Raw genomic sequence first — 23,616 nt, 5'->3', positions numbered from 1 at the left:
TAAAAGCGACACTGACTAAATCGATGTTTGTTTCCTAGAACATTCTTGTGATTGCAGGTAAATGGATGAAAGCACGATCCGTGTACCGTTCGTTCAATATCCGAATTTAAACAACAAATACGGATACCATTTGGATCCGTGGATATGATCATGCACTGACTGAAAATGTGTTAATTATAGCCTACTAGTCTACATACATACTTTCAGTCTCATCATCAGATGTATCAGACAAGGCAAAATCAAGAACTGCTTGGTAACATTCCATGCATGCGGGTGGGAGGAATTAACCGGCCTATAAAACTCACTCCCACCACTATGTGTTCTTATTCTTGTCACTCCATGTTTCTACTCCGGCGTTATCCACAATCAGAGAAGAATATATTTTTTTACATTTTTGTGTGAACTGGTAAGCCCATTTTTTCATAAAATATTACCAACGATAATATCAAAATATTTTAATATCAAAATGTTGCTATATGTGTTATTGTAACTTTAAAAGTAACAATGACTTTGATTGAGAGTCATTATTACAATCCTTTATTTTAAATACATCCCCCTTGTAAACTGATCTTCAACATGATAGCACAGTCAACGTCAGTTGTATACTGTATATAGCATATTTGCAAATAATTTTTGACAGGTTGGAAGTAACAAGTGTTTGTTCACCTGCCCTAACTCACTTATTTTTTTGTATCACTCACAGGGTTTGGTCTTAAAGAGGGGAATTATGATCACTCTTTCATCTGTACCCTTTGTGTCTGGGCTGTGTATAGGATTTCTGTCTATTCAATACTTTGTTTACTTGGACACCAGCACTGCAAAACCAGCTGTTTTCTCACTGGGTTACTCCAGTGGAGTTCATTATGACAAAAGGGTTCCAAGACACATACACTCAGGTAATTGACTTCTGAATATCCATTCACTGCATTTTATTTCTGCCGTTCTTAATCCCAATATTGTAATAAAATGTTATTCATCAAAAACGAATATAAACAAATGCGTTGAGGTTTTCTCCACTTCCTATTATGGTGTAAGGTCTAAGTAGAAAGCTTTTTTTTTGTGTGTGTGAGAGAGAATCTTCTAACATCTGTGATTACTGAAAGAATTCTGGTTCCAAGAGGCCAGTGCTGGGAACACTACTGTTAGGGGTTTGATTCCTGCATAGGCCACATGCAGTTGTTTCAATGACACAACCAAATACTTTGGATAATAGCATCTGCTAAATCAGAGTTTCCCAAACTCGGTCCTGGCCCCCCAACAGAAAAACGTGGGTGCTCTAGCACTACACAGCTGATTCAAATACAGTGCCTTCAGAAAGTATTCACACCCCTTGACTTTTTCCACATTTTGTTGTGCTACAGCCTGATTTAAAATGGATTAAATTGAGATTTTGTGTCACTGCCCTACACACAATACCCCATAATGTCAAAGTGGAATTATGTTTTTAGACATTTTTACAAATGTATAAAAAATGAAAAGTTGAAATGTGTTTAAGAAGTCACATAATAAATTCATGGATTCACTCTGTGTGCAATAAGTGCTTAACATGATTTTTGGTACCTCAGTCGAGCTGTGAAGTTCAAACATAGATTCAACCACAAAGGCCAGGGAGGTTTTCCAATGCCTAGCAAAGAAGAAAAACCCAGCTATTGGTAGATGGGTAAAAACTAAAATCGGACATTGAATATCCCTTTGAGCATCGAGAAGTTATTAATTACACTTTGGATGGTGTATCAATACACCCAGTCACTACAAAGATACAGGCGTCCTTCCTAACTCAGTTGCCAGAGAGGAAGGAAACGGCGCAATGTTGGAATGTTGCTGTGAAGACTTGCTTCCATTAAGCCACAAGAGCATTATTGAAGTCGGGCACTGATGTTGGGCGATTAGGTCTGGTTCACAGTCAGCGTTCCAATTTATCCCGTAGGTTTTAGATGGAGTTGAGGTCAGGGCTCTGTGCAGGCCAGTCAAGTTCTTCCACACCGATCTCAACAAACATTTCTGTATGGACCTCGCTTTGTTCACAGGGGCAATGTCATGCGGAAACAGAAAAAGGGCCTTTCGCAAACTGTTGCCACAAAGTTGAAAGCACAGAATCATCTAGATTGTCATTGTACAGAATGTACATATAGGTAAGGATAAAGTGACTAGTCAACAAGATAGATAATAAACAGTAACAGCTGTAACGTTTGCTTCCAACTCACACGCTCAAACATGTAGATCCCCTGAACGCAGCGCACTTTCCAGCTCACGCTCTCAACACACATAGATCCCCTGAACGCAGCTCACTCTCCAGATCCCAATTACCTGTTCACACACCTGTATGTCATTATCACACACTATTTAGTTCAGTTCTTTGCACCCCATCATTGTGAGGTATTGATTGTTTTGTGTCACACTTCTACTTGGAGTGCTGGTTTTACTTTAATTTAATCCTCCCATGTATGATAGTTTTGGCCTGCCTCACTAAAAATGCGTTTTGCCTATTCCCTGCCTGTACCTAAGCCTATCGGATTTCCTGTTATCAACCTATATTGCCTGATCTCCCGGATGACTTTACTAGCCTTTTCCATGCCTGTACTGTTGCCTTTTTGGACCCCCTGTATATGACCTTGTACCTTCCCCTGGACCCAGCTACCTGCCTCATCCTGTGGTTGTTTACAAATAAACACCTGCTGCGCCCTGCGCATGAAACCAGCTCTCTGTCTCCCATTGTGTTCATGACAACAGCAGTGTATGTGATGAGTCAAAAGAGTTGCAAAATGGGTCAATGCATATAGTTAACCAATAGCTACCCGGACTAACTATTTAGCAGTCTTACGGGGGTAGAAGCTGTTCAGGGTCCTGTTGCTTACAGACTTGGTGCATTGGTACAGCTTTCCATGCAGTAGCAGAGTGAACAGTTCAGACTTTTTAGGGCCTTCCTCTGACACCGCCTGGTACAGAGGTCCTGGATGGCAGGGAGCTCGGCCCCAGTGATGTAATGGGCTGTACACACTACCCTCTGTAGTGCCTTGGGGTCAGATGCCAAGCAGTTGCCATACCAAGCCGTGATGCAGCCCGTCAAGATGCTCTCAATGGTGCAGCTGTATACCCTTTAGAGGATCTGAGGGCCAATGCTAAATATTTTTAGCCTCCTGAGGGGGAAGAGGTGTTGTCATGCCCTCTTCATGAATGTGTTGGTGTGTGTGTGAACCATGATAATTCCTTAGTGATGTGGACACAGAGGAACTTGAAGCTCTCAACCTGCTCCACTACAGCCCTGTCTATGTGGATGGGTGCGTGCTTGGTCCTCTGTTTCCTGTAGTCCACGATCAGCTCCTTTGTCTTGCTGATGTTGAGGGAGAGGTTGTTGTCCTGGCACCACAATGCTAGGGCTCTGACCTCTTCTCTGTAGGCTGACTCATCGTCATCGGTGATCCGGCCTACCACCGTCGTGTCGTCGGCAAACTTAATGATGGTGTTGAAATTGTGCAAGGCCCAGGACCGAGTTTGGGACACCATGTGCTAATTGACCACACTTTTTATTAATTATTTTTAAATGATCTCTTTCAGATGAGGACAGGAGTGTGGCAGCTAACCTGTCCCAAAATGTACGACTACTATGTTGGATCATGACTGGGCCTAAGAACCTGGAGTCCAGAACCAAACACATCCGGGCCACCTGGGCCAAACGATGCAATAAAATCCTCTACATGAGCTCAGTGGAGACCGAATTCCCCACGGTGGGGCTCAACGTAACTGAGGGATGAGACCAGCTCTACTGGAAGACCATCAGAGCCTTCCAGTACATCTACCAACACCACCGCAACGACTACGACTGGGTCCTCAAAGCCGACGATGACACGTTCGTGGTCATCGAGAACCTCCGACACACATTGTCTAAACAGGACCCGGAGAAGCCTGTATACTTTGGGCGAAGGTTCCACCCGTTCGTCCAGCAGGGTTACATGAGTGGTGGAGCCGGCTATGTCCTCAGTAAAGAAGCCGTCAGAAGGTTCATCAAGGGATTCGACACGGGGAAATGTTCCCACTTCTCCATCATAGAAGACATGGCTCTAGGGAAGTGCATGGAGACTATGGGTGTGGAGCCGGGGGACTCCAGAGATGTGAAGGGAAGGCAGACGTTTCATCCCTACCCACCACACATGTACTTGATCAAAGTGCCACCCAGAAAACGGCCCTGGTATCTCTTATACGACCACTACAAACCAAGAGAGGTAAGCATAGCCTAACCCTAATGAAGTGGACACTTACATCAAGTATAATCATACATACCATTCTATTCAATTATATTTTCAGCTGTGTGCGGGTGTGATACTCCCTCAATCATGTGTAATGTATATTGAGAGGTGTCATAGATGCTTTGGGTTTGGCATTCAAAGTGTTTTATGATTGAGTAGCTACAGTAAATATTTACTCATGGATTTACTCATGGCATTGTACTTATTATAAGTAAGTAGCAAAGCTTGTGCGAGCCGGAAAGGCTCTTAAGACAAAAGCCTATATCTTGTTACTGTAGCGTGAGGCAGCATGATGTACAGGGCCTTATATAAACACTTGTATAATGTTTTATACAGGCTTAATACAGCAGTTGGTATACTACCTAAATAAGCCTTTCTTAAAGTATGGGTCGCGACGTGTCAGTGTAAATGTATAATTATTGATTTGGCCAAGTGCATCTGCTTCTCTGCTCAGTTTGGCAGCTGCGCGAGTTTGAGAGGGAGATGCCCGTGTGCTTCGCGGTTTAACGGATCTTTTTTCTGCAGTTTTCTTGAAGATCACTCCGCGACCCACCCGATGCAGCGCTGTTGTTCAGGCAGCAGATGATGCGCTGTTAGCCATTGACTCTTCATTCCCAATCACTCACCGCTGTTATCAAATGGACTCATGCTAGCCACAAGTTCTGACTGAGCTCAATTGTCATGAAACGCATATACAGCGATGAGTTTCTCTCTCTTTCATACAAACTTATAACGAGGAGCGCCCACAATGTGTTTTGTGTGAGGAAGTGCTTAGTAATGAGTCTCTCATGACGAACAAATTAATAAAACGACACGTCCTGACCAAACATCCACAGCATGATGGTAAACCCAGTGAGTTCTTTCAGAACAGGACAGAATGCTTCAGGAAACAGTGCTTCGACAGTGGAAAAGTAAGTCAGCTAGCAAGGCATTGTTGTCATTTTATAACAGGTGATGAGAAGCAGAAATAAGGGAGTACTAACTCTCATAGTAGTAGATGTGAGTTTCTCTTTCATACAATCCCCTGGCCTTGTACACAGCTAATAGCTAACATTCGCCAAAGCAAGCTAGCTACTAGTGCAACCCAGTAACAGCACAGATGATGATGAAAAATGATCAGGCCTACTGTACATCTTACTGTAGAAATGATTGTTGAAAAAACTAGTCTAGGTTGGAACTGTTGCTGTTAAAATACAATAATAATTGTTATTCTTAACTGGAATAAACTGATTGAAGCAAGATGCTTTTTGAGGCAAACACACTCAATACAGTTCTGGGTTGTTAATCTACAGCAGGAAGCGGTCTCCTGCCTGACTGAGAAAGCAGTAGATGTTCTGGTCCAGTTTGGCACCACATACCTATGCGAGTCAGGGTTCTCAACTCTGGCATACTTAAAAAACAAGTACAGAAACAGTTTGAAGGCTGAGCATGACCTCAGTGTTGTACTGTCAAAAACAGAGCCCAGAATAGACATGCTCATTAGGACTGCTGTGTGTTTTCTGGCCTATATCTGTGTGATGTGATCAATCAGTTTATTCCAGTTCAGAATAAAACATATGTATTGTATTTTAACAGCAACAGTTCCAACCTAGACTTTCAACAATCATTTCTACAGTAAGATGTACAGTAGGCCTGATCATTTTTTTGATCTGTACTGTTACTTAGGGTTGCACTATCAACAAGCCTGTGTGTGTTCTGTTATTCATCTGTGTGATGTGATCAATCCGTTGATTCCCGTTCAGAATGAAAATTATTTATTGTATTTTAACAGCAACAGTTCCAACCTAGACAGATATGTAAGAGTGTTTTTAATGGGGGAAAATTAACATTCATATATATTTATATGGATATTTAATTTCATTGTTATTTGTTTTTGTCTATATTGCATTTGTTTTAGGCGTAAGTGCAATGAAATGTACTGATATGTATGTATAGTTGCATATTTTCCTATGCTTGGGTCCCAGGAAAACACAGAATTTCTCATTTGGGTCTCAGGCTGAAAACGTTGAAGAACCCTTGACCTAAATGACTATTAATATACTTAATCAGACTGTCATTCTTCTTTCTCCCAGGGCCCAGAATGTTGTTCAGATCACATCGTATCATTTCACTACATCTACCCTGTAGAGATGTACACGCTGGAATACTTCACCTATCATCTACGGCCCTATGGATACAAGTACAGGTACAACCCTGATGCTGCAGCAGCTGAAATTGAGAGTAACACCACCACACCTGTCTCTGCTTAACACAGAGATATCACAGACAGACTACTGCACTGAAGAAAGAACTTATTTCTGTGTCATGTTTAAATGCCGAAACAACAGCCTGACATTGCCACTTTCTTTGGTAAGCTGAGCAATGAGACTGAGGAAATGGAACCACTATCAAATTCATTGACATGGTAGTTTAAAACATATTTTGAAGCTATACATTGTATTTGTTGTCTATGTAAACAAACATGAACAATAGAGTAACATAGTTTTGTTGTGACAGGGTGAGACAGTTGTACTAAGTTGAGTTCATTCTGTTGATAGAGTTTCACATTTCCTTCTTTGCTTTTGTTATACAATGTAAAAAAATTCTATTTTACAGTCGAGTGTTCATTTTTTTACAACTTATAGTTAAACAAAGGTTAACATGATATTTTGTTAAAATGAAAATAGAAGTATGTACTTAATGTGTTCTACAGATTTATGGAGGTCTAGTAAAATATTAAATTGAGATTGTTAGCTAAAGATGAAATTTTGACAAAGTTCAGTACACAACAGATCATTTCATGTTATGAGACTCCTGACCTGTGAGAATCTGTTCAGTTCAGTGTTTTTGGTTTGGAAGTTAAGGTGTCTTTTAATGGACAATTATTTGAAGCAACACAATGAGTAAAAACAAGGGTGTGTGAAAATATAAAAAATATGAACTGATTGAATATTTGTACAGTACAGGGGATGGTTCACAGACTACATAAAGAACACAATAGAGAAATAGAGTATACAGGTCCTCTCTGGAGCATCAGTGTAGCAGTGCTGTCGTTCGCCTGAGCTTTGGTCAAACTGTAACTGATAGAGAGACTGTGACCCGATTCTCCACCCTTATCCCAAAGTATGCACTAACATACTCCACATCCTTGGGAGAATTGGGATGCAGCCATAGATAGATAGGAGCCCATGTCCTCAGTGCATCCCTCTGACATCAACATTGGGAAATGTGCAGGCTTTGCACACGGCCCAACTCTCTTTAAACAAAGCACCACTGTCTGTTACGTGCAGTCGCAGGTGCTCCTGCACACGGCTTCCGACTCAAACTGATTTCCGTTGCCCTGGCAACCTCCGTACCAGAACTGGGCACAGGCGTTGACTTCCGGGTCGTAGTACCACCCGACCACATACTGACGACATGGCCCAGGGTCCAACGGCTGTCTGCCCCCCACCACTGGAACAGACAATAGGTTTTTGTAAGACTTTATAAAGTCTTCTACATCATTATAACAAGTTATAAAGCATTACACTTGTTTTTAAAATGCTTATATTATAGGACTTTCTATTTTAACAGACTAACAGAGAGACAAATGGGTTAATACCGTCTGTTTGTTGAAGATGTGACAACTGGTGTTGTAATATAAGCTGAACAAGGAAACAGATCTGAGTCTACCATAGACAAAATATTTATAGTGGGTGTATGCAAACGTGTGAAGAAATCCATGTACAGATAAGACAACTTAGCTTGATAAGCCACACAAAGACAAACAAGAGTTGGGAGAGGCCCTGCAAAACACACAAACATTAGTTCAGTTCCACATGCCAATTTTCAAAAAGAAAAACATTTGACCTTTTTAAAAAGGACACTGGTATTGAAAAGAAACAAGAGATGTTGACAATATGTGTCTGCAAACAGATCTACAGCAAATGAAGGGTCTATGCCAGGGGGTAGGAGCTAGAGGTAGCAGCTAGGGGGTAGGAGCCAGGGGTAGGGGATAGGGAAGGGGTGGGCAAACTTTTTAGCTCGAGGGCCACATCGCGATTTTGCAATTCAACGGAGGGACACATTTTTTGGGGGACCAAATGTTTGTTAAAATCAATTTGCGGGGGCCTCCTGAGTGGCGCAGCCGTCTAAGGCACTGCATCGATCCCAGGCTGTATCACAGCTGGCCGTGACTGGGAGACCAATGAGGCGGTGCACAATTGGCCCAGCCTCCGGGTTAGGAGAGGGTTTGGCAGGCCGAGATTTGAAGACGATTATATTATCAACAGGAGAGTATAGTCTCTCTCTCTCTCTCCCTATGAAGATAATATAATTTGATAATATAATAAACAGGAGAGTATAGTCTCTCTCACTATGAAGACTATTATATTATCAACAGGAGAGTATAGTCTCTCTCTCTCTATGAAGACTATTAAATAATCAACAGGAGAGTATAGTCTCTCTCTCCCTATGAAGACTATTATATTATCAACAGGAGAGTATAGTCTCTCTCTCTCTCCCTATGAAGACTATTCTATTATCAACAGGAGAGTATAGTCTCTCTCTCAATATGAATACTATTATATTATCAACAGGAGAGTATAGTCTCTCTCTCTTCCTATGAAGACTATTATATAATCAACAGGAGAGAATAGTCTCTCTCTCTCTCCCTATGAAGACTATTATATTATCAACAGGAGAGAATAGTCTCTCTCTCTTCCTATGAAGACTATTATATTATCAACAGGAGAGTATAGTCTCTCTCTCCCTATGAAGACTATTATATTATCAACAGGAGAGAATAGTTTCCTGTGGTTGGCGGGCGCATGCACACTGACACCATTGCCAGGTGAACGTTTCTTCAGACACATTGGTGCGGCTGGCTTCCAGGTTAAGCGGGCAGTGTGTCAAGAAGCAGTGTGGCTTGGCTGGGTCGCGTTTCGGAGGTCGCACAGCTCTCGACCTTTGCCTCTCCCAAGTCCGTACGGGAGTTGCAGCGATGGGACAAGACTAACTACCAATTGGATACCACGAAATTGGGGGGGAAAAAAGGGCTTAAAAAAATATTATAATAATAAATACGGCCCGTACTTTTGCCCCCCCCCCCCCCCCCCCCCCCCCCCCCCTTGGGCTAGGGGTAGGAGCTAAGGGGTAGGGGATAGGGTTAGAAGCTAGGGGGTAGGGGCAGGAGCTTACTGGTATTGTTATAAAGCATATTGTTCATCTGTCTTTATCCCTAATCAAACAACCTCATATCACACAATAGTCAATCAAATAGTTTGTAAAGTAATAGAAGCAATACTTATGTCTTTTGAAATCTGAGGATTATGGTATGAAGGCAAATACTGATAGTAAAAACAAACATTGCATTGTAGTGAAGTAATTTAAGACGACTTGATCACACTAAAATGCAACCTGGATTCAGAGCATTTCGTATTATAGTGTATTTAAATCTGTGACAATCCATTTAGTGTGATATGTTAGGTTTTGTATGGTATGTATTCATTTGTGGATGTCCATCATGCATTTTGAATGATATGTTACGAATTACAATTTGTATATGTTACAAATGTGAAAAATTTACAATATATGAATTTGCAAACCGTACAATATGTAGAAAATTTGATAAAATGTATGCTGTTACGAATTCCAATTTGTTGTGGTTAACATTAGCTGGGTGGCTAACACTAACTTTAACTAGCTGACTAACAATAGCTGGGTTAGGGATAAAGGTTAGGAATTTGTATAAAAGGTTAAGTTTAGGGTTAGTTAAATGGGTTAAGTTTAGGGTTAGGGGAAGGGTTAGATAACATGCCAAGTAGTTGCAAAATAGCAAGTCGTTTAAAAATTGGTAATTAGCTAAAATGCTAAATGAGATTTGAACACGCAACCTTTGGGTTGTTAGATGTTCGTGTTATATAGACAAGCCAACCACCCCGACCAACCACCCTCCTTTCGTTTGTGCCTTAAGTAACTTTCTGTCTCATGAAACCATACCAAATGTAACATGTCACACTAATTTGAGTGTCCAGGATTTAGATTTGTTATGTTATGTCCAGTGGTGACCCGTATTTCAGGGCAGGTGGGGCCCCAAAACATTTTGGGGGGGAGCTTTTCTGTTTTACATGTTATTTTGGCATTAATACGTGTCACATATCAGTTTGCAAACAATGTAAAATAATATATATCATTGAGATAATAAAGCCGCATAGAAACGTGGTCTCTTTTCTGTTTTCTTGAGTAAGGCAGCTCCAAAATGCAGATGTTTCAGCCTAGCTCAGTGTTTTCTGTGGTGGTGTTGTGCCGTGATTGTCTCAGTGTTCTGTCACTCATGACGACACTTCGTCATCACCAAGTCTAAGGGTAGAGCTAGAAAATTCTAGCCCCTTGGGTGCTGCCATAGAGTTACAATAGAAGTGCCCATCCAAGAAGGCTCAAGGTCATTGGCCACTGATAAAATGATGTCAAATCACATTACATCTACAATAGCTTTGATTGCACTGACCATGTCAACCTCATACTTTCAAAATCTTAGCTAACAGTCATCATCATGAATCAAGTCGACAAATCTACTGGCAAATCATTTTTAATCCTTGTCATATGAAGAGAAATAATGAAGAGAAATTATAGATAAAACTTATCGGTGCTCATCGGCCATTGGACATAAACATTACACAATAAGTCGTGGCTCGACGACTCATTGCGTGCTCACAGAACAGGGCTCCGGGCAGCCGAGCAGAAATGGAGGAAAACTCGCCTCCCTGCGGACCTGGCATCCCTTCACTCCCTCCTCTCTACATTTTCCTCGTCCGTTTCTGCTGCTAAAGCCACTTTCTACCACTCTAAATTCCAAGCATCTGCCTCTAACCCTAGGAAGCTCTTTGCCACTTTCTCCTCCCTCCTGAATCCTCCTCCCCCTCCTCCCTCTCTGCGGATGACTTCGTTAACCATTTTGAAAAGAAGGTCGACGACATCCGATCCTCGTTTGTTAAGTCAAACGACACCGCTGGTCCTGCTCACACTGCCCTACCCTGTGCTTTGACCTCTTTCTCCCCCCTCTCTCCAGATGAAATCTCACGTCTTGTGACGGCCGGCCGCCCAACAACCTGCCCGCTTGACCCTATCCCCTCCTCTCTTCTCCAGACCATTTCCGGAGACCTTCTCCCTTACCTCACCTCGCTCATCAACTCATCCTTGACCGCTGGCTACGTCCCTTCCGTCTTCAAGAGAGCGAGAGTTGCACCCCTTCTGAAAAAAACCTACACTCGATCCCTCCGATGTCAACAACTACAGACCAGTATCCCTTCTTTCTTTTCTCTCCAAAACTCTTGAACGTGCCGTCCTTGGCCAGCTCTCTTGCTATCTCTCTCAGAATGACCTTCTTGATCCAAATCAGTCAGGTTTCAAGACTGGTCATTCAACTGAGACTGCTCTTCTCTGTGTCACGGAGGCTCTCCGCACTGCTAAAGCTAACTCTCTCTCCTCTGCTCTCATCCTTCTAGACCTATCTGCTGCCTTTGATACTGTGAACCACCAGATCCTCCTCTCCACCCTCTCCGAGTTGGGCATCTCCGGCGCGGCCCACGCTTGGATTGCGTCCTACCTGACAGGTCGCTCCTACCAGGTGGCGTGGCGAGAATCTGTCTCCGCACCACGTGCTCTCACCACTGGTGTCCCCCAGGGCTCTGTTCTAGGCCCTCTCCTATTCTCGCTATACACCAAGTCACTTGGCTCTGTCATATCATCACATGGTCTCTCCTATCATTGCTATGCAGACGACACTCAATTAATCTTCTCCTTTCCCCCTTCTGATAACCAGGTGGCGAATCGCATCTCTGCATGTCTGGCAGACATATCAGTGTGGATGACGGATCACCACCTCAAGCTGAACCTCGGCAAGACGGAGCTGCTTTTTCTCCCGGGGAAGGACTGCCCGTTCCATGATCTCGCCATCACGGTTGACAACTCCATTGTGTCCTCCTCCCAGAGTGCTAAGAACCTTGGCGTGACCCTGGACAACACCCTGTCGTTCTCCACTAACATCAAGGCGGTGACCCGATCCTGTAGGTTCATGCTCTACAACATTCGCAGAGTACGATCCTGCCTCACACAGGAAGCGGCGCAGGTCCTAATCCAGGCGCTTGTCATCTCCCGTCTGGATTACTGCAACTCGCTGTTGGCTGGGCTCCCTGCCTGTGCCATTAAACCCCTACAACTCATCCAGAACGCCGCAGTCCGTCTGGTGTTCAACCTTCCCAAGTTCTCTCACGTCACCCCGCTCCTCCGCACACTCCACTGGCTTCCAGTTGAAACTCGCATCCGCTACAAGACCATGGTGCTTGCCTACGGAGCCGTGAGGGGAACGGAACCTCCGTACCTTCAGGCTCTGATCAGTCCCTACACCCAAACGAGAGCACTGCGCTCATCCACCTCTGGCCTGCTGGCCCCCCTACCTCTGAGGAAGCACAGTTCCCGCTCAGCCCAGTCAAAACTGTTCGCTGCTCTGGCACCCCTATGGTGGAACAAGCTCCCTCACGACGCCAGGACAGCGGAGTCAATCACCACCTTCCGGAGACACCTGAAACCCCACCTCTTTAAGGAATACCTGGGAAAGGATAAAGTAATCCTTCTAACCCCCCCCCCCCCCCTCCCCTAAAAAGATTTAGATGCACTATTGTAAAGTGGTTGTTCCACTGAATATCATAAGGTGAATGCACCAATTTGTAAGTCGCTCTGGATAAGAGCATCTGCTAAATGACTTAAATGTAAATGTAAATGAAATTGCAAATTCAACAATGAGTGGTTTGGAAGGAATCAGTGTGGATAACAATCAATCAGTGTGGCTAACAATCACTAGCCTGCTATTCAGTGGAGTGGATGTGTGTTCCAAAGTCTAAGATTAAGAGTCTCTTTTCCTAGTTTAAAATTATAAACATTCAAAATTGGCCATGCTGTCAATGAAGCATGATTTGTGCCGTGCTCAAAACAACTTAACATGGAACTGCAAAATCGGACTTTAGTGAGTTCAAGACAACTGGGAACTCGGGAAAAACGAGCTATGACTGGGAAAATACATTTTGAACTTTCATCCAACTTGGAATTGTAAATTCGGAACACGGGCCTCTTTCAAAAGCTACGACCTGAAGATCACTGACGTCATCATGATTCAACCCCCCAGGGTTCCCAGGTGTCTTGAAAGCACCCTAAATCCAGAGAATGACAGACTTTGATGACAAAGTTTGATGACAAAGTTTCCCCACAAAGGACCGCCGTGCCATCTTCCTGTTCAAGTGAGTACAACAAGGTGAGTCCAAAAAATGTATTGTACGCTGCTGCATAAATTATGTAATATGCCAGGGAGATACAGTTGAAGTTGGAAGTTTACATACACATAGGTCGGAGTCATTAAAACTAGTTTTCCACCACTCTACACATTTCTTGTTAAAAACTATAGTCTTGGAAAGTCGGTTAGGACATCTACTCTCTGCATGACACAAATATTTTTTACAACAATTGTTTATAGACAGATTATTTAACTTATGTGACCCACAATTCCAGTGGGTCAGAAGTTTATATACACTAAGTTGACTGTACCTTTAAACAGCTTGGAAAATTCCAGAAAATGATGTCATGGCTTTAGAAGCTTCTGATAGGCTAATTGACATAATTTGAGTCAATTGGAGGTGTACCTGGGGATGTATTTCAAGGCCTACCTTCAAACTCAGTGCCTCTTTGCTTGACATCATGGGAAAATCAAAAGAAATTAGCTCATCAAGGAAGAAGCCATTGCTCCAAAACCGCCATAAAAAAGCCAGACTACGGTTTGCAACTTTACATGGGGACAAAGATCGTACTTTTTGGAGAAATGTTCTCTGGTCTGATGAAACAAAAATAGAACTGTTTGGCCATAATGACCATCGTTATGTTTGGAGGAAAAAGGGGGAGGCTTTCAAGCCGAAGAACACCATCCCAACTGTGAAGCACGGGGTTGGCACCATCATGTTGTGGGGGTGCGTTGCTGCAGGAGGGACTAGTGCACTTCACAAAATAGATGGCATCATGAGAAAGGAAAATTATGTGGATATATTGAAGCAACATCAAGACATCAGTCAGGAAGTTAAAGCTTGGTCGCAAATGTACAATGTCCCCAAGCATACTTCCAAAGTTGTGGCAAAATGGCTTAAGGACAACAAAGTCAAGGTATTGGAGTGGCCATCACAAAGCTCTGACCTCAATCCTATAGAAAATTTGTGGGCAGAACTGAAAAAGTGTGTGCGAGCAAGGAGGCCTACAAACCTGACTCAGTTACACCAGCTCTGACAGGAGGAATGGGACAAAATTCACCCAACTTATTGTGGGAAGCTTGTGGAAGGCTACCCGAAACGTTTGACCCAAGTTAAACAATTTAAAGGCAATGCTACCAAATACTAATTGAGTGTATGTAAACTTCTGACCCACTGGGAACATGATGAAAGAAATAAAAGCTGAAATAAATCATTCTCTCTACTATTATTCTGACATTTCACATTCTTAAAATAAAGTGGTTATCCTAACTGACCTAAGACAGGGAATTTTTACTAGGATTAAATGTCAGGAATTGTGAAAAACTGAGTTTAAATGTATTTGGCTAAGGTGTATGCAAACTTCCGACTTCAACTGTATCTCTCTCCACTCTTACCTTGGTTAAGGGGACTACAGTGATAGGTAGCAGTCACCCATGCAGGCAGAAATCCATAGCCTTCGCATGAGAAAGCCTGGAGAAAACTTGCTTTAAAAGATTGATACTAAGAAATCACACATTATTTTGTTTCTTTTTTATTTAGTTGTTTTTGAAGTCTTTTTGAAATTAGGTAAAGAAAGCTGAAGGGAGGGAGTACAGAAATATTGTTTACAGTGTAAGCCTACAAAAGATTCAGTGTCCCTTTCAAATCGCTTAATGAACAAATGGTATGGAATATTTTTATTCTATTGTACATCTTTGCTTGGCACCATGGTTACCACAAACACAGGCTGTGGATTTAATCAAACACTCATTAATAAAACATATATTCTGCCCTCAAATCAATTTTTGTTGACCTAACTCCCCAACAGGTGTATGTAAACTTCCGACTTCAACTGTATGTATACTGTAGCTAAGAAAGTAATACAAAGTGTATGTTGTGTAGTAAGCTGTTAGTAGCCCATGTGCCTCACCCTAATAATTTGGTCTATTTCCCCCTCTTAATTTTGCCTATTGTTCTGACTTGGTGGTGCACATGTATCCTATAACCTGTTTTGAGAAATGCAATCATCAAATATTGTAAGAGCTTTCATTGTCTACTTATATGCCCCCTTTATTTATCCTACGGTTCTAACTTGGAGTACAGGGAGAACACTGTAAGAACGGCCCATGTTCTCAATTCTGTTGCTGTACATTTCAAAAGTGCTGAACAAATAGTTATATTGACTACGTCCTCCTAGCTCGCTCTTTAATGTCTTAATCGAAATTACGGATTGCCTCTTATCCGCTTGTCGTCCTCTTATGCCACAGTTTGTACATCTCAACTGTCAGTAGAAACCACATTTGTTTAAGCAAATCAGCCATATCAGCTATGCTTTTTTAAAGGCAGTAAATGAGGCTGAATTAACTGTTTCGCTGCCAGACAAGGCTCCGCTGATAGCCAGGTGTAGCGGTGGTAAGGTGTTGGGACTGCTCAAATCAAATAACATTTTATTGGTCACATACACGTGTTTAGCAGATGTTATTGCGGGTGTAGCGAAATGTTTGTTTCTAGCTCCAACAGTGCAGCAATATCTAACAAGTAATATCTAACAATTTCACAACATATACCCAATGCACACAAATCTATATAGAGGAATGGAGTTCAGAATATATAAATATGTGGACGAGCAATCTCAGAGCGGCATAGACTAACATACAGTAGAATAGTATAGAATGCAGTATATACTGTACATGAGGAGTAATGCAAGAAATGTAAACATTATTAAAGTGACATTACTAAAGTGACTAGTTTTCCATTTATTAAAATGGCCAATGATTTCAAGTCTATGTATATAGGCAGCAGCCTCTGTGCTAGTGATGGCTATTTAACAGTCTGGTGGCCTTGAGATAGAAGCTGTCAGTCTCTCTGTCCCCGGGGTGAACAGGCAGTGGCTCGGGTGGTTGCTGTCCTTGAGTATCTTTTTGGCCTTCCTGTGACATTGGGTGCTGTAGGTGTCCTGGAGGGCAGGTAGTTTGCCCCCGGTGATGCGTTGCGCAGACCGCACCACCCTCTGGAGAGCTCTGCAGTTGTGGGCGGTGCAGTTGCCGTTCCAGGCGGTAATACAGCCCAACAGGATGCTCTCAATTGTGCATCTGTAAAAGTTTGTGAGGGTTTTGGATGACAAGCCAAATTTCTTCAGCCTCCTGAGGTTGAAGAGGCACTGTTGCGCCTTCTTCACCACACTGTCTGTGTGGGTGGAGCATTTCAGTTTGTCAGTGATGTGTACGCTGAAGAACATAAAACTTTCCACCTTCTCCACTGCTGTCTCGTCGATGTGGATGGGGGGGTGCTCCCTCTGCGTTTTCCTGAAGTCCACGATCATCTGCTTTGTTTTGTTGACGTTGAGAAGAGAGGTTATTTTACTGGCCCCATACTCCCAGAGCCCTCACCTCCTCCCTGTAGGCTGTCTCGTCATTGTTGGTAATCCATGCTGTTGGGAATCAATACTGTTGGGAATCAATGCTGTTGGGAATCAATACTGTTGGGAATCAATGCTGTTGGGACAAACTAACAGTTTGTGGGCACCGTTTGTCACCGTTATCGTGCAATTAATGTATTTTTTAGTGTTGTGTTGTGTAGTGGCTTTGCTGGCATGCATCCCAGCATAGATTTTTTTCCCCACCAAGATTTACATGCTAAAATCACCACTGGTTACGTCTAGTCTATGATACCAGGCTGTAAAATGCAGTGAAGCAAAACAATGGTTGCTGGCTTCGTGTCAATGCTTCTGGGAACCCTGGCGGAAACAGTGCACCTCTGTGGAATGTTGGGCAGGCATTTGCATAGAGGGCCTGATTCAAAATGTAAATAGGCACAACTCAGACTTCCTTGATGTCAATGGGACACTTTCTTAAAAATGTTGTGTGAAGTCCGAATACCACCCAGACCGAAAAAGTTGAAGAATTCCAAGTGGCATTCCACACATGTAACTTGACATAGAACCTCAGATGACACTCAAAACACACATATTTATTTTTGTATTTTACCTTTATTTAACTAGGCAAGTCAGTTAAGAACAAATTCTTATTTACAATGACGGCCTAGGAACAGTGGGTTAACTGCCTTGTTCAGGGGCAGAACGACAGATTTGTACCTTGTCAGCTCGGGGATTTGATCTTGCAATCTTTCGGTTACTAGTCCAACGCTCTAACCACTAGGCTACGCTGCCTAATCGAACCCTAAAGTTAGCCCCTAGAATTCCCTTCAAAAAACACTTAAAACCAAATCCAAGCATAAACCCTAATGCCTCCTCTATTAAAGATGACCCGCCTTAAACCCTAACATTCTCTAACATCTACAGCAGGGATGGGCAACTTTGATGGGGGCCACTAAAAAAGCGAACTCATAAGGGGCCCCAGTGGCTTGTGGGTCTGTGTACCCATATCCATACCTCTCCACCTTGCGAGCAAAACATTTTAGCGGCCCCCTCGTAATAACGAAAGGGGGAAAAATCTGTTTTAAAGTTAATTTACTGCAAATCTGCACATTTTGCCATGGGGCATAGAGAAAATGTTGCCGTTTTAAAGCAAGTTTGCTACATTTCTAATCATCTTGCCATGGAGTGGAGATAAAAATGTACAGTTTTACAGCTAATTTCCTGCAATTCTACACAATTTGCCATAGGTTGAAGGCAAATGTTTTCAGTTTTTAACATGATAGCTGATGATCAATGGGCCCCACCCCGGTCGGTAATTCGACCATGCTAACTACAAGTTTAGATAGCTGGCCACCAGACTAACTTACCAACCTAAAAAAGAAATTGACATGGGCTAATTGAGTGACTGGTGATGCACAACCAAATTTAGAAATTGCACCTTGTGTATTCTATTAACTTAACTATCAACAGTAAGTTGAGACTGAGTTTTTTTGGGGGAGAATTGGTCCGCCGGCCTATAAAAGGGGACTCCGGTCTATAATTTTTCACAGCAGTTGTGACCAACCAGCCGTTAACCCTAACATTTCCCATATTACCTGCTCAGGTAGCTAGCCTATAACTAGGACCTGGACAAATTCTTGACCATTTTGGTCGTCATTGTCAAAGGTTTCACTGCAGAAGTCATAGAAAGGACCCAGTTCCACGAGAGTGCAGTGGACCACACTTTAAGGGTATAAGATGCTATTTGGGACACCCAACCCTGTCTGGATTCTCTGAAAGCACCACTACTGTGTTTAAGCTTCCGTTATCAATACAGGTACCATTCATAACTTATCATATTTCATTATGACGTATAATATTGCTTGGAACTGCCTTTTAAAGGTGAAGCACCAGTCAGGGAGTCTAGTTGTAGTGGATATATATTGACTTTGTGTTCAGGAAATGTTTATTCAGCCAGCCTGACGTATAGGGCATGTTCAATATTTTGTCACCCAGGAGGGTGACTGGTAAACTCACTCAATTAAGTTGTATAAGACCCAGCACAATATTTGTCCATCCTGTACTTCAAAGGTTGACTATTCAGGATATCCTCTCTTGTATTGCTTAAGTTTGAGTTAATCAGCATGACTCTTATACTGGAAGCAGACAATGCTGTGTTTAACGTAGGTGTATGCAGGTAGGCCAGAACTACTAAAGGTTTCTATAGGACTCTGGGTGGTTGTCTGGGTAAACATTCTAGATCCCTAAACCTTCAAAAAATAGAACTCTACCTTTTCTCCAGGAATTCCTTTCCCAGGCGCACCCTCTGTCCCTCGCAGTCCTGGCAAACCAATCTCACCCTGTTTCAAGACAAAGAAAATGAAGACAATAAACAAGTTAAAAAGTTATGTAATAACTATTTCAAATGTCTGTGCTCTTTATACTGTATAGTAGATGAACAATGGGGCCCAATGAACTTTGACCTCTAAATTAACTTTGACACCTTGCTTACCTTAGGTTGGACCGCTCCATCTTCCCCAAGTATACCAGGTATCCCAGAGGATCCGTCAGGTCCTGGTTCACCCTGGAGACGACCACAGATCAGACACTCACCTCCACATTCAAAACCTGCTCATCTCAGCTGTATATTTTATGCTGCATTGGAGACCTTTGCCATCTACTCACCTTCGGCCCTGGCTCCACGACTCCTCTCTCTCCCTGTGGTCCATGCTGCCCTGGGAAGCCCTGGTCACCCTGTGGAGAAGACAACTGAATCAGTCCCTGATTAGAGGACCTGGACGCTCTCTTAAATTATCTGCCACAATTGTAGCAACCCCTATTACTAGCCTGTTCAACCTCTCTTTTGTATCGTCCGAGATTCCTAAAGATTGGAAAGCTGCCGTGGTCATCCCCCTCTTCAAAGGGGGAGACACTCTAGATCCAAACTGTTACAGACCTATACCTATCCTACCCTGCCTCACTAACTTTAAACATCAGCTGTCAGAGTAGCTCACAGATCATTGCACCTGTACATAGCCCATCTGTAAATAGCCCATCCAACAACCTCATCCCCATATTGTTATTTATTTTTTTGCTCCTTTGCACCCCAGTATCTCTACTTGCACATTAATCTTCTGCACATCTATCACTCCAGTGTTTAATTGCTAAATCGTAATTACTTCGCCACTACGGCCTATTTATTGCCTTACCTCCCTAATCTTACCTCATTTGCACACACTGTATATAGATGTTTTTTTTATTGTGTTATTGATTGTACGTTTGTTTATTCCATGTGTAACTCTGTGTTGTTTGTGTTGCACTGCTTTGCTTTATCTTGGCCAGGTCGCAGTTGTAAATGAGCACTTGTTCTCAACTGGTTAAATAACCTGGTTAAATAAAGGTGAAATAAAATAAAAAATAAATAGAGGGGAAGAATGAAAACCAGCAGTACTAAGCACCTCGAGGTCTGGATTTGAGTAAGGGGGCAATGTACCATATCACCCATTCCCATATTTAGTTCTACTCACCTTCGGGCCAACTATTCCCAGCCCTGGTGGCCCACGAGGGCTGGAAGACCCAGGTGGACCATGGTCTCCCTGCAGGGAGAGAGAGGGACATAGATTACTCAGTTCAGTTATAAGTGAGTGATAGAACAAACCAGAATGGCAGTGGGATACAAATCAAAATAATGGAACACAGAGGAAAACATTTAATCATTTGATAGGCCTGCCATTTCTCCTTGTATCCCTGCGCCTGGAAAACCCATCAATCCTGACAACCCTGGGGCTCCTGTGTTTCCCTGGAGGTCAGAAGTTAGAGGATCAGGGGATAAGAGGTAATCCCTTAGTGCAGGGGTTCCCAAAATGTTTTGCGTCGGGACCCCATTTGATGATAGCAACCTCATCAAGGACCCTGTCATAATATCAGAACACAACTCCTACTACAGTGTGATAAAAATGGCATACAAGAGGTTTTACTATGACTTCTGCAGTGCATGGCCGGACTCAAGTCTCGGCCCCAGGGACTGAACATTTAAAAGGCCCCCCTCTTGGCATCAGAGAGACAATTTTCCCATTTTAAAGCACATTTCCTGCCATTCTACAAATTTAGACAGTAAGGCCGGACCCCCTACCTTACTGTACGCCATGTTTTCATGACCATCATCACCATAGACACACAGCACTTCAATACCTCCCATCTTGAGGTGGTTTAGGTTAAGGTCAGGGTCAACAATCACCACCTTCCGGAGACACCTGAAACCCCACCTCTTTAAGGAATACCTGGGATAGGATAAAGTAATCCTTCTAACCCCCCCCCCCCCAAAAAAAAAAAATATAGATGTACTATTGTAAAGTAGTTGTTCCACTGGATATCATAAGGTGAATGCACCAATTTGTAAGTCGCTCTGGATAAGAGCGTCTGCTAAATGACGTAAATGTAAATGTAAACATACCATGTCACCTTTGAACCTTGAACCCATGTCATCCTGAAACACATAAGACACTGAGCCATTATCTAGGTACATACTTCACTGTATGAGTATGAGAGTACTCCAGTACATGTCATATCTCACATACAGCACACTATAGCGTACACATACAGTACATATCCAAGCTAGACTAATCAGTGGGTGGAACAGCTAGTGATGGTGTCTCACCTTAGGCCCTGGTAGACCCTCTCCTGGGAACCCTTGTGTTCCCTGAAGCCCTGGACGACCAATCAGACCCTAGTAGACATACTAAAGAAGATAGAAATTATTTTTATCCATCAGCAAAGAGCAAAGCTCAATTATTTACAATATGTCTTACCCTAGTGGATATCCTGACACACTGCAGGGTAATTCTACAAGAGGGCTATGTCAAGCACTGACGTAAGAAAGATATCTATCCATAAAACCTAAGGAACACTGTGAACTTACCGGCAGTCCTGGTTCACTCATACCCATGGGACTGGTGGGTCCAGGTCTTCCCTGGTTTCCTTTATCACCCTAGGTGTTCTGACACAGGATAAATTAGGATTAGAGTCTGAGAGATGACTAGAGATCACTAGAGAGATCGTATGACAGAAAAGAGGTAGAAGTCACCCCTAACAACAGATTTAAACTGGCCTTAGGTGTAGGAAACCTGATGCCAGTATCCCCTGGAGGTCCCATCACTCCACTAGGTCACCCTGGGAAAGAGGGGCATCATTCACCTTTCCCCAACTTTCTCTGTACATTTTAGCTGTATCTTTATCTAGAACATTTCTGGAGGTATAGGAAGTTTAGCATAATCCTTACTTTGGGTCCTTCAGGGCCCTGGTCCCCAAGACCTCCACTAACTGGTGCAGCGGTCTAAGGCACTGCATCTCAGTGCTAGAGGCATCACTACAGACCCTGGTTCGATTCCAGGCTGTATCACAATCAGCCGTGATTGGGAGTCCCATAAGGCGGCGCACAATTGGCCTAGCGTCGTTAGGGTTTGGCCGGGGTAGGCAGTCATTGCAAATAATATTTTTTGCTTAACTGACTTGCCTAGTTAAATAAAAATGTATTCATTAATAAAAAAAAAAAATACAAAAGAGACAAGACAAACACCTCGGTCAATGCGTGAATATAAATCCTCTGCAGTGGGCTATAATCACAGGGCCTTGAGGTTTTCACAAATACTGTATATTCCCAAATAAGAAAACCAAATCAGTCAGGGCCTCCCAAGTGGCGCAGCGGTCTAAGGTACTGCATCGCAATGCTATAGGCATTACTACAGACCCGGGTTCGATCCCATTGAACTGTCATTGAACCCTCTAAGATTATTTAGTTAAAAAAAAAATCTCTCTCTTGGAAATGCGTGTGGTTTAGTCATGCATGCTACAGTACCTCGATACCCTCCATTCCAGGCCTTCCATTGATGACAGGTTCCCCCTACAGTGACACCAGAGACCAGACGGTTAATGCATCCGTACATCCATCAACCTATGTAAAAACATTCCAACAAACATCAACGTATGTAAAAACACTGCTTCTGTCACTACAGATTATTTTAGGACAAAACAAAGAATTTACACAAAATCCTTTAGGACTTGGAGTACCGTCAGATCCAGACCGGCCTGTTTTCCCCTGCAAATTACACAGGAATGGAGATATCATTCCATCAGAGGACAGATCATTGGACAGAATATATTTTTTGGGGCCCTTTTTCATCCCTGGTTGTTCCCATAACATCCCCATGGTGTTTGTAAATGCGTGTGTAGGTGACTATGATCGTTCGGTGTGTAAATCCTCTGTCTATGCTCTTTCTGTGACCTCTGTATATTATCAGCCTCAAACCCTGAGTAGTAGCCTATACAGTCTCAGTCAACTCAATAGTGTCAGAGGGTTCTGTGCCGTATAACCTCAGTCAACTCAATAGTGTCAGAGGCCTCTGTGCCGTATAGCCTCAGTCAACTCAATAGTGTCAGGGGCCTCTGTGCCGTATAGCCTCAGTCAACTCAATAGTGTCAGGGGCCTCTGTGCCGTATAACCTCAGTCAACTCAATAGTGTCAGAGGCCTCTGTGCCGTATAGCCTCAGTCAACTCAATAGTGTCAGGGGCCTCTGTGCCGTATAGCCTCAGTCAACTCAATAGTGTCAGGGGCCTCTGTGCCGTATAGCCTCAGTCAACTCAATAGTGTCAGGGGCCTCTGTGCCGTATAGCCTCAGTCAACTCAATAGTGTCAGACGGTTCTGTGCCGTATAGCCTCAGTCAACTCAATAGTGTCAAATCAAATCTAATTTTATCGGTCACAAACACACAGATGTTAAAGTGAGTGTTGTGAAA

The 23,616-nt window shown here is 42.9% G+C and overlaps 2 protein-coding genes across 5 annotated transcripts; one reads left to right on the top strand and one right to left on the bottom strand.

Moving 5' to 3' along the window:
* The first annotated feature begins 306 nt into the window (after positions 1-306).
* On the top strand, positions 307-7,149 carry LOC115175672 (glycoprotein-N-acetylgalactosamine 3-beta-galactosyltransferase 1-like). The gene is made up of 4 exons (XM_029735090.1): positions 307-406; positions 704-896; positions 3,556-4,220; positions 6,317-7,149. Exons 3-4 carry the CDS (start codon positions 3,951-3,953, stop codon positions 6,491-6,493), a joined length of 447 nt encoding a protein of 148 aa, XP_029590950.1. The 5' UTR covers positions 307-406; positions 704-896; positions 3,556-3,950; the 3' UTR covers positions 6,494-7,149.
* LOC115175671 (collagen alpha-1(XXVIII) chain-like) lies at positions 7,068-23,616 on the bottom strand. Of its 4 annotated transcripts, XM_029735088.1 has the most exons (10): positions 22,864-23,616; positions 22,678-22,722; positions 21,742-21,819; positions 21,481-21,561; positions 21,277-21,309; positions 20,351-20,419; positions 19,509-19,577; positions 19,336-19,407; positions 19,115-19,183; positions 7,068-7,676 (listed from the first exon to the last, which is right to left on the bottom strand). In XM_029735088.1, exons 5-10 carry the CDS (start codon positions 21,301-21,303, stop codon positions 7,482-7,484), a joined length of 501 nt encoding a protein of 166 aa, XP_029590948.1. In that variant the 5' UTR covers positions 21,304-21,309; positions 21,481-21,561; positions 21,742-21,819; positions 22,678-22,722; positions 22,864-23,616; the 3' UTR covers positions 7,068-7,481. The 4 variants fall into 4 exon arrangements, with proteins under 4 accessions (XP_029590948.1, XP_029590946.1, XP_029590947.1 ...); XM_029735086.1 differs by lacking the exon at positions 22,864-23,616 and having other exon boundaries at positions 21,742-21,992; positions 22,678-22,850; XM_029735087.1 differs by lacking the exon at positions 22,864-23,616 and having other exon boundaries at positions 22,678-22,850.

Source organism: Salmo trutta, chromosome 36, assembly GCF_901001165.1.
Source record: "Salmo trutta chromosome 36, fSalTru1.1, whole genome shotgun sequence".
Classification (NCBI taxonomy): Eukaryota; Metazoa; Chordata; class Actinopteri; order Salmoniformes; family Salmonidae; genus Salmo; species Salmo trutta.
Note: the sequence above shows the minus strand (reverse complement) of the source record. Positions and strands in the feature narration are given on the sequence as shown.

Excerpts from the sequence above, each read along its gene's own strand:
- LOC115175672 (XM_029735090.1), top strand. The coding sequence starts at position 3,951 with ATGAGTGGTGGAGCCGGCTATGTCCTCAGTAAAGAAGCCGTCAGAAGG. Across the intron at positions 4,221-6,316 it reads ACCACTACAAACCAAGAGAG|GGCCCAGAATGTTGTTCAGA; the intron begins GTAAGCATAGCC and ends TCTTTCTCCCAG.
- LOC115175671 (XM_029735088.1), bottom strand. The coding sequence starts at position 21,303 with ATGGGTTCAAGGTTCAAAGGTGACATG. Across the intron at positions 19,578-20,350 it reads TGGGAATAGTTGGCCCGAAG|GGTGACCAGGGCTTCCCAGG; the intron begins GTGAGTAGAACT and ends TCTTCTCCACAG. Across the intron at positions 19,408-19,508 it reads TCGTGGAGCCAGGGCCGAAG|GGTGAACCAGGACCTGACGG; the intron begins GTGAGTAGATGG and ends GGTCGTCTCCAG.